The 9256-nt window shown below is 36.2% G+C and overlaps 1 protein-coding gene across 3 annotated transcripts; it reads right to left on the bottom strand.

Moving 5' to 3' along the window:
• Window positions 1–5621: 5621 nt before the first annotated feature.
• LOC9318536 (probable E3 ubiquitin ligase SUD1) lies at window positions 5622–8960 on the bottom strand. Of its 3 annotated transcripts, none has more exons than XM_021033232.1 (7): window positions 8226–8960; window positions 7956–8143; window positions 7530–7877; window positions 7310–7460; window positions 7061–7212; window positions 6837–6983; window positions 5622–6197 (listed from the first exon to the last, which is right to left on the bottom strand). In XM_021033232.1, exons 1-6 carry the CDS (start codon window positions 8880–8882, stop codon window positions 6938–6940), a joined length of 1542 nt encoding a protein of 513 aa, XP_020888891.1. In that variant the 5' UTR covers window positions 8883–8960; the 3' UTR covers window positions 5622–6197; window positions 6837–6937. The 3 variants fall into 3 exon arrangements, with proteins under 3 accessions (XP_020888891.1, XP_020888893.1, XP_020888892.1); XM_021033234.1 differs by lacking the exon at window positions 5622–6197 and adding an exon at window positions 6219–6766; XM_021033233.1 differs by lacking the exon at window positions 5622–6197 and adding an exon at window positions 6219–6748.
• Window positions 8961–9256: the final 296 nt, after the last annotated feature.

Below are 9256 nucleotides of genomic sequence, written 5' to 3'. Positions count from 1 at the left end.
GAGAGGGTGTCTTCTCGGTTGGCAGGTTGGAAGAGTAGATCTCTGAGTCTGGCAGGGAAGTTAACGCTTACAAAAGTTGTTCTGTCATCGATACCAGTCCATTCAATGAGTGCTATTTTACTTCCAGCATCAACATTGGAGAGTTTGGATAAGGTATCACGGGCTTTTCTTTGGGGAAGTACTTTAGGAAAAAAAGAAACAACACTTGTTGTCGTGGAAGAAGGTGTGTAAGCCTAAGGCAGAAGTGGGATGGCGTTTATTGCATGATAAAAAGAGTCTTTGGGCAAGAGTGTTGAGTAGTAAGTATAAGGTGGGAGATGTTCATGACTATTCTTGGATGGTACCCAAAGGTACTTGGTCTTCAACATGGCGGAGTGTGGGAGTGGGGATGAGAGAGGTTGTGTTGCCAGGGATAGGTTGCGTACTTGGTGATGGGAAATCTATTCAATTCTGGAGGGATAGATGGTTAATTGATGAACCGTTGTTGATGAGGGTGACAACGTCGGTACCGCACGATGAGATTGATAGACACATAGAGAGCTATTGGTCGGAGGATATGGGCTGGGATATGACTTGGCTGAGTCAATATCTTCCGGTTAATATAATACAAAGGCTGCTGGCGGTTGTGGTGAAAGGTGTGTCGGGTATGTGTGATAAATTGTCTTGGCAGGGTAATCCGAATGGGGAGTTCTCGGTACGGTTGGCCTACTCCTTGCTGACATTTGATGACGAATCCCGACCATGTATGGCGAGTTTTTATCAGCGGATTTGGCGTGTAGTGGCTCCAGAACGGGTGCGTGTGTTTCTCTGGTTGGTTAGTCACCAAGTTATAATGACGAATGCATAACGGGTTAGACGACATCTGAGTGAGAGTGGAATCTGTCAGGTGTGTAATGGTGGCGAGGAATCAATTATACATGTGCTGCGGGACTGTCCGGCGATGGTAGGAATTTGGAGGAGACTGGTGCCTCGAAGACGACAACAGGTATTTTTTGCTAAGTCCCTGTTGGAGTGGTTGTTTAAGAACTTAGGGGCTGGATGTGACACTAGTAGTGAGGAGTGGCCAACGTTGTTTAGTATGGCGGTATGGTGGGGATGGAAGTGGAGATGTAGTGATGTTTTTGGGGAGAGAAGAACTTGTCGGGACCGAGTGAGGTTTGTGAAAGATATGGCAGATGAGGTCCGGCGAGCTCATGTTGTGGTTAGGTGTGGAGCACAAATGAATGAGCGTATTGAGCAGCGTGTTGGAGGAAGCCGAGTGCAGGGTGGGTAAAACTCACTACCGATGGGGCTTCTCGAGGTAACCCAGGGCTGGCCACTGCTGGAGGGATAATTCGGGATGAGAAAAGTTTATGGCTAGGAGGATTCGCACTTAATATAGGTATTTGTACTGCACCATTGGCGGAGCTTTGGGGTGCGTACTACGGGTTGGTGATTGCCTGGGAGAAAGGGTTTCGACGAGTGGAGTTAGAGTTGGATTCGGAGTTGGTGGTTGGATTTCTGCAAGCAGGGATAAGTGAGGTTCATCCGCTTGCCTTCCTGGTACGCCTGTGCTAAGGCTTTTTATCAAGGGACTGGTTAATCCGGGTTACTCATGTGTATAGGGAAGTTAATCGTCTAGCCGATGGATTAGCAAACTATGCGTTTTCGTTACAGTTAGGATTCATTTTTTTGATTATTGCCCTGATATGATTTATTTGACTATGTTAGAGGATGCTAATGGGACAGGTTTCTCACGCAATGTTCGTTTGTAATTCTTTTAAGTTAATTAATAAATTGTAGGGGACATCCCTCGCCTACCAAAAAAAATATCTGAGATATGGAAAGCTACAGTCTCTAAGCTTAAACAAGAGATCATTTCTCTGCATTTCTTTCAACTTTAAGAACAATATGAGCTCGATGTGTACAACCTCACGTCATTATCCATTTCCATGTATGTTTATTAGACCATCTCTATCATACAACTATTATTGGGTGTCTTCCCCTAATAAAATAAATATAAAGCTAAAAATTAATATTATAATTAGTGTATCTTTAAAACTTAAGATATTCTTCTCAAAATGTGATGTCTTTAGTTTTAAAGACATCCATAATTATAATAATAATTTTTTTCAACTTTATATTTTTTATTAGGGGAAGACAGTCACTAATGTTTTTGTGATGTAGATGCTCTTATATGCTCATGTATATTGGCTACTATTGGCTCTAATTATAATTTTGTTGATCAAATTTCTACATTTTTGTTTAGATTTTATGGAAAGAAATTTTAGGCCACAAAGATGACATAAATATATTTGACAAAAGAAAAAAAAATGATGACAAAATTAGACGATAATTAAGATGCATCAAAAATCAATCATCATCGTGGTACACTCATGAATCTCCAGATAGATTTGTTTGTTTTCCTTCCGTATTATTTCATTTGTATATGACCGTATCCGTATTAACTATAAACTAACCGTATCCTTATTAACTATAAAATAGCCGTAGCCTTAATCGCGAATTCAGTGCCGTCAAAAAAAAAAAACCGCAAATTCAGTTCTACTTAAAAAAAAACTATTATAGAGATATCCCTAAAATTTCTCACACAATATCACGATCTTGAAACTGTTCATTAATTATCTCACCTCTGCAACTAATCTGCCCACTCTCTCAAATACGTGATGTAATTTAAATCTTGAAGTCTATAACTTTCTTGGGGAGAAATTCCTTTATATGAAATGAGAAAGAGAAGAATGCAAAGAAGAACGTAAAGCAAACTTGGGAAGATGAACGTTTAGGTTAGTGTGATTAATAACGCTCAGATGCTTTCAAATCAGAGTCATGTCGATTTCCTTTTTCTTAAACCATTTTCATACTCTACTTAGCTTTTTTTTTGCTCTTCTGGATTAATAAAAAGGCTAAATGTGATGAAAAGAAGGAAAAAAAATGAGAGTACGTCGATCATTTTAAAAATGGACTCCTCTTTCTTTATGAACAAAATGAATTCTCAATTTCATGGAATATGTTTAGTTCTTGTGGTGGTGATCACATTGCAGCACAAGTGTGTTGAAGAAGCTTAATAAGCACCACAAGTAGAAAGTAGCTAGGGCCATGGAGAAAACTAAAAGGCCATGTCTAGATTGACACCGATGCTCAGGTTGGTCTTCCATTTTTCTATGTTCATAGAATTTTAGTATCGTCATTTCTGTTTATTTTCGAATCAACATAACTTGCTTTTGTTTTTGTTTACTTTCATACTAAATGCTATGGATACAAGTATAGCATTGAAAATGAAAAGAGGTAGAAGACTACAAGAAAGAAGAAGAAGTGGCCGAGTGGGCCGTACAAAGTTGGAGATAGAAAACTTCTTCTGATATGTGCCTAATCGTATGTTCTTTATTTTTTTAACATGTTTTGCTTACATTTGTAGTTTTGGTTAATCTGAAAGTAAATTCTTAACTTAATTTTTTCATTTTAAACTAGAATTTATACTAAGGTCACATTATCTTAAAAATTAAGGTTGATATTTAAATATTGTTCTTAAGCAAAAAGATAATATATATATATAGATATTTATTTGTTTAAATATCAATATTTGGGGTTTAGAATGGACTTTACACAATAAAATCACAATTATTATATTTCTTTTATGTTTACAAACAAAACCTCAAAATAACATTTTATTTAGTTGTAATGATTTACGAGTGTATTGTATTTAGATATTTATATTAGTTTAATGTCTTCTAATAATAATAAAAAATTGTGTTCCGTGAGATAAATCTAGTTATTTATAAGTGTCGCATATCCACCAGAATCATTTTGTTTTCTTTCCTTATTTTTTTCGTTATAAAGCTCATCATTGTGTTCACATTAATTCAACAAGTTTGATTTATACAGATAACTAGATTATAACCCGCGGTACACCGCGGGACTATAATTTTTTTTAACTATATTTTTTTTAAAAAATAAAAATTTAATTTGATTAGTAGATTAAAAATATATATGATTTAATGTTTTGTATTTTTTAAATGTACAATTCTTATATCTATATATTTTTAGTGTACAATTACTATGTTTAATTTTTACTGTTTAAAAATATAGAAACAATAACATACAGTTCATTAAGTTAAAATCTAGATTATAACTATATAATTTAAATTTAAATTATATTTATTTTGTTAAAATTGTTTGTTTTGTTTAGTGTTTAAGATAGTATAATTTTATTTTGATTGTTATATCTAGGATTTCACCCGTAGTATACAGTCTCGTATTACTATCGACCCAAACCTGTCCTACCATCTAATACTGTTCAGTGAAATTAAACATATCTAATGGATTTCACCCGTGGTATACCGTCTCGTATTACTATCGACCTAAACCCGTCATACCATCTAACCCCGTTCAGTGAAATTAAACATTATTTTCTTATTTTTGTTTTAATAATACTTTGATTTAAAAGATATATAATTCATATCAATTTAAAAGTTTTCTTTCAAATAGTTATTTAATTGTTGTAAATTTCATATATTATAATATTATAAATCCGTCATACCATCTAATCCTGTTCGGTGAAATTAAACATTAGTTTTTGTTTGAATAATAATTTTATTAAAACATTTATAATTCAAATCAATTTAAAGTTTTATTTCAAATGATTATTTAATTTTTATAGATTTCACATATTATATATATTCTAAACATTTTTTCCGTTAAATATTTTAAACGTTTAATAAACTTTAAATAACTATAATATTTATCTTTCAATAAAGTATAATATTAACAATGTCCTAAAATTTCTCCTTTTCTTAAGTAGTTAGAATTGATGGAAATATATTAGATAAAGAAATGCTAGTAATTAAGAATCTTAATTAATTGATAATAATTAATGCCAATGGCATTCTTTGTAAATAAGTTGCAATTTGAGGATTTATTTCATAAAATGTTGCAAAAATGTATATATAGATAATTTAATTATTTACAACATTTATGAAGAGATCAGATTTTTAATTAGGTCATATTGACTTCAGTAAAACAAATAGAACCTTTTATAAAAAAAATGCTTTGCCAGAAACTGCTCAAGGGATTGAAGAAGCTACATTGGCCATGAAAGATTTGGTTTTTCTGATCAATAAAGAGAAAGGAGCTTCTTCTTCTGCTATGGTCTCTAACGAACTTGGAAGGAACTGTCCGGATTTTGTCACTGCATTTGATGGAGATTTGTCTGGTTTAAGGCATGTACTACTTGAGCTTCCTTGTGGTTTAATTGAAGATTCTTCAGTAACTTTGGTTGGTATTCCTGATGAACATTCTAGAAGCTTTCAGATTCAGCTCGTTGGCTCGGAACAATTATGACATTTTCTGAAGACATTGGTATCCATGTTGAAGGTACGGGTGGTAATTTTTGGCAACTTTAAAGGGTAAATCCAAGCTGATTAAGATTAATCTAGTAAAACGAGCATCCACGTTGAAGCTACACGCCAAGAACATGAACACCAAATCATCATCAACACTCGATGTATATTTGCGTAATTGCGTTTGTTTAACCGAGTTAAAGTGTTAAACCAAAATTTTGAACCGACTGGTTCATATTGTTTCAAACTAAACGAAATCGAAAGCATGAAATCTGCTAAACAGATAAGTGTTAAAGATGTCACTATGATTCCAATATTTCGGTCAAAAAATAAGAGTGTAAGGCACACTATACATGTCTACTCTCAATTTGGTTACCTCAAATTACTGTCAAATTCAGAAACTAAACATTGCAAAAGATATTAACATATTGACTTGACTATGAACAAAAAAGTCCTTGTTGGTCATGTTCCATGGATGATTATCCCCTGCTCTGGATCTTCAGTCAAATTGTCCACTCTTTCACCCACCAGATACCTTTCATTGAAGACCAACTGGTGAAGGTAGATAATGAGATCACGTGTTAGCTTGGCCATAAACCAGACTGTGATCATAGCTAATAACGCCGGCCAAATACACCGTTCAACAGCTAAATTGATGCTTTGGGAGAATCCAAGCAACGGGAATAGAGCCTTTGCAAGCAGGTAAGGGATGGAGAGTGTGGTTACAAGTGTGTTTATGATGGAACCAATCACATCTCCAAGCAGCCACATTGAAGGAAGTCTATTGATTCCCACGTTTCTTATTCTCTCAAACTTTAGCCGCCATGCCTTAGTCGCAAGCCAGTTGATAGGTGTGAGCATTGTCTATGAGAAAAAGCAAATACGTTTTTTTTGTGAACCAACTTTTATAAAGATAACTCAAACTCTATCGCTAGAGGAGATGATACAAGATGTAAGGCTAGTCTTTGCCAGAGAATCAGCCTCAGTGTTCTCGAATCGAGGTACAAAATAAAAGGAAATCGAGATAAACTTAGAACTAAGCTCACTGAAATCCGCTAAGATACCTTCGAGCTTGTTTGCTAGGCCACCGGCATTGAGAAGAAGAATGAGATCTTGACAATCCGAGTAACAAGCCAGTCTTGAAACACCCAATGCTAAGGCTGCGCTGATCGCCACCTTCGAAGCAAGTACTTCTGCCGCTAGAACAGAGGAAACAGAGGGTCTTGAAAATGATCCATGCTGGATCGTTGCCGTAAGTGGAGCCTTTCTGATCCACTCCAAACCGCAACCAATAAAATTAGCCAACCAAGATGCGGTGAAGAAGCTAGCCATGTCCACTCGCTGCTCTTCTATCTTATGTGCTTGTAGCTGGATAGGTTGGGACTTTATGACACATATGTCATCTTCTGTGAAGCCTAGATGCGGTGAAGAAGCTAAGCAAATACGTTAGCTGCAAAAAATAACTCAGTCCTTGTTGAAATCACTATTTCATGATTCTCTTACCAGAAAGGTCCATATGTGAAGCAGCACTACTCCAATTAACCAATCTTGGATCAAGAAATAAACTGGTGATTCATTTAGTGGCACTCGTGATGGTATGATGATCATAAGGTCGATGAGTAGACCAAGAAATCCGGGGATGACAGAGATCTGTTAATCAGAGATTGCAAAAGGTTTTAAAAGTCATATTTCCCAAGAGTTTTTGGTGGAAATGGAAGGTTTCTTACCCAGATGGAGAAAAACAAGCCAATTCGTATACGTATCCAGATATATTTGAGAAGTAAATCGGTTCTTCCCCTCCGGGTATGATCAAATGCAAAGCAAGTGCTGTCATAGATTGCTCGCAGGATATAACATCCAATCCAGAAAGCAAAAAGATCTACAATCACAAGATTTGCAAACACAGGCTTAAAACGAAAGAAGTGTATAGAAGAAAAAGGACATACAAAGCAAGATATGAAGAAACTACAACTAACCGTCATGTTTGATTCCAATCTTAGCATGATGAAAGAGAGAGAGTCAGAGAATACTCTTCCCGCCAAAATTGGCAAAGCCATGAAGGCTGTACTCATGAGGAACAAACTCAAAGCAGCTAACACCAACATCAAGCCAATCCTCGGCAGAAACCTGAAATTGCAACTTATCACAACAGTTCTATGATTTTCTTAAAATGTTGTATCTATATCAGTTAACTACCTGTTATCTCTTTGGTCTTGATTATCGTCTTCAGCATTCTGATATTCATGCATAGTGACCACTGAGCCTTCAGCTATGGAATACAATAGAAACATTAGATTATCATCATACGGCCTTCTTGGTTGCATCATTGGTCTCACATTCTGATCAGTACGGTGAAAGTCTTCTCCTCGCAGAATTACCAGCATGAAATCACTCAGCTGAAGCCAAGCACTAACAGTGATAATCCAGTTGTGAACAATGAGTCTCATAGCTGGTATAGTATGTTTGAGTAACCATTGCGGACCGTATCTCAGTAGGTTGAAATAAATCGAGTATGCACCAAGAAAAGGCTTTTCATGGTTAACCCTGCGTTTTGGTCAAGATACAAGAAATTAGAAACGATATAAGGTACGGTTCAGAGGGAAGCAAACACACTAAGCTTACCATAAATCAAGAGGAAAAAAGGATGGGCTGATACTTGTAATGGCTTTAATTGGTAAGTGAGTCAAAATCACCAACAATACCCCATGAAAAGCAATCACAAAGAGGCTGTAACCAAAATTTAGTTTGGTGATCTTGTAGTCTGGATCTGTGACATCTAGGAGATACCAAAAAGCTCGTTTATGAATGATCTGTCAAAGAAGGAGAAAGTGAGGAAAATTCTGATAAAAGAATAAGATTTCGTTGGGGTGAAACAGAAACTTAAACTATTACCTCCTGGATAAGTTCCCTATAAGAGTCGGCAATTATCAAGCAACAGAATCCTAAACACCAACGTAAGATCATCATGCCTGGGAAGTGTGAAAGAATCTCAAATCTCTGGGAATTTGTGGTTTCAAACAAAGGGGAAGTGCAGATTACTAGCCACCATCCAATTATCCAAGGCAGAACACCAATTTTAAGGCACAAGACAAAGGCATGCTCAATGAAAGATAGTTTTTTGCAGGCTTTTACTGAGAAACCCCACAAGAGACATGGCAATTTCACTGTTATGAAGTGAAATCCGATCCACCGGGAGGTGCAGAATTCGAGCCAACATCCAGTTATCCGGGGCAGAACATCAATTTTAAAGCACGAGACGAAGGCATCCTCAATGACAGATATGTTTTTGCAGGCTTCTACTGAGAAAACCCACAAGAGACACGGCAATTTCACTGTTAGGAAGTGAACTCCAAACGTAAACCACCGGACTATGGCTGGAAATGAGTAATGACCAAGAGTGAAGAGGATTCCAAGGTAAGCAAATGAAAATGACAGAATCATCGTGTATCCAAGAATAACAGGCGAGTTTCCAGATAGATAGGTGCCTCCAACAGTTTCTAAAACAATCCATCCAACTGAATGGCAGAAGAACAAAGAGGAAAGGCACATATACGCTGATGGCAAGGGCCTGTAGGGAATAAAGACAACTAGTTACTCAACAATTCCATTGTGGTAGGGTGCATAAAGGAAGAGAATTAATTAACAAACAAAAATTATGGAACTTACAGCAAAAGCATTGTCATCCATAAAGAAAAGCAGCCTCCGGATAACCCCATGTGTGGCGCGTTTGGAGGAACATGTATTAGTCCACGAGGTGGCCCCAAGAAATAGACAAGTTTATGAAAATACCAATCACAAAGGATCTGCATATATTTCTATTACCAAATAATCTCTTTCTCATTAATTCATAAAGTTTACACAAAGTGAGGTTTATATACAATTAACAAACTCACTAAAGACTCTATTTACAACAAAGACTCTCT

The sequence above is a fragment of the Arabidopsis lyrata genome (assembly GCF_000004255.2).
Source record: "Arabidopsis lyrata subsp. lyrata unplaced genomic scaffold ARALYscaffold_3, whole genome shotgun sequence".
NCBI lineage: Eukaryota > Viridiplantae > Streptophyta > Magnoliopsida > Brassicales > Brassicaceae > Arabidopsis > Arabidopsis lyrata.
Note: the sequence above shows the minus strand (reverse complement) of the source record. Positions and strands in the feature narration are given on the sequence as shown.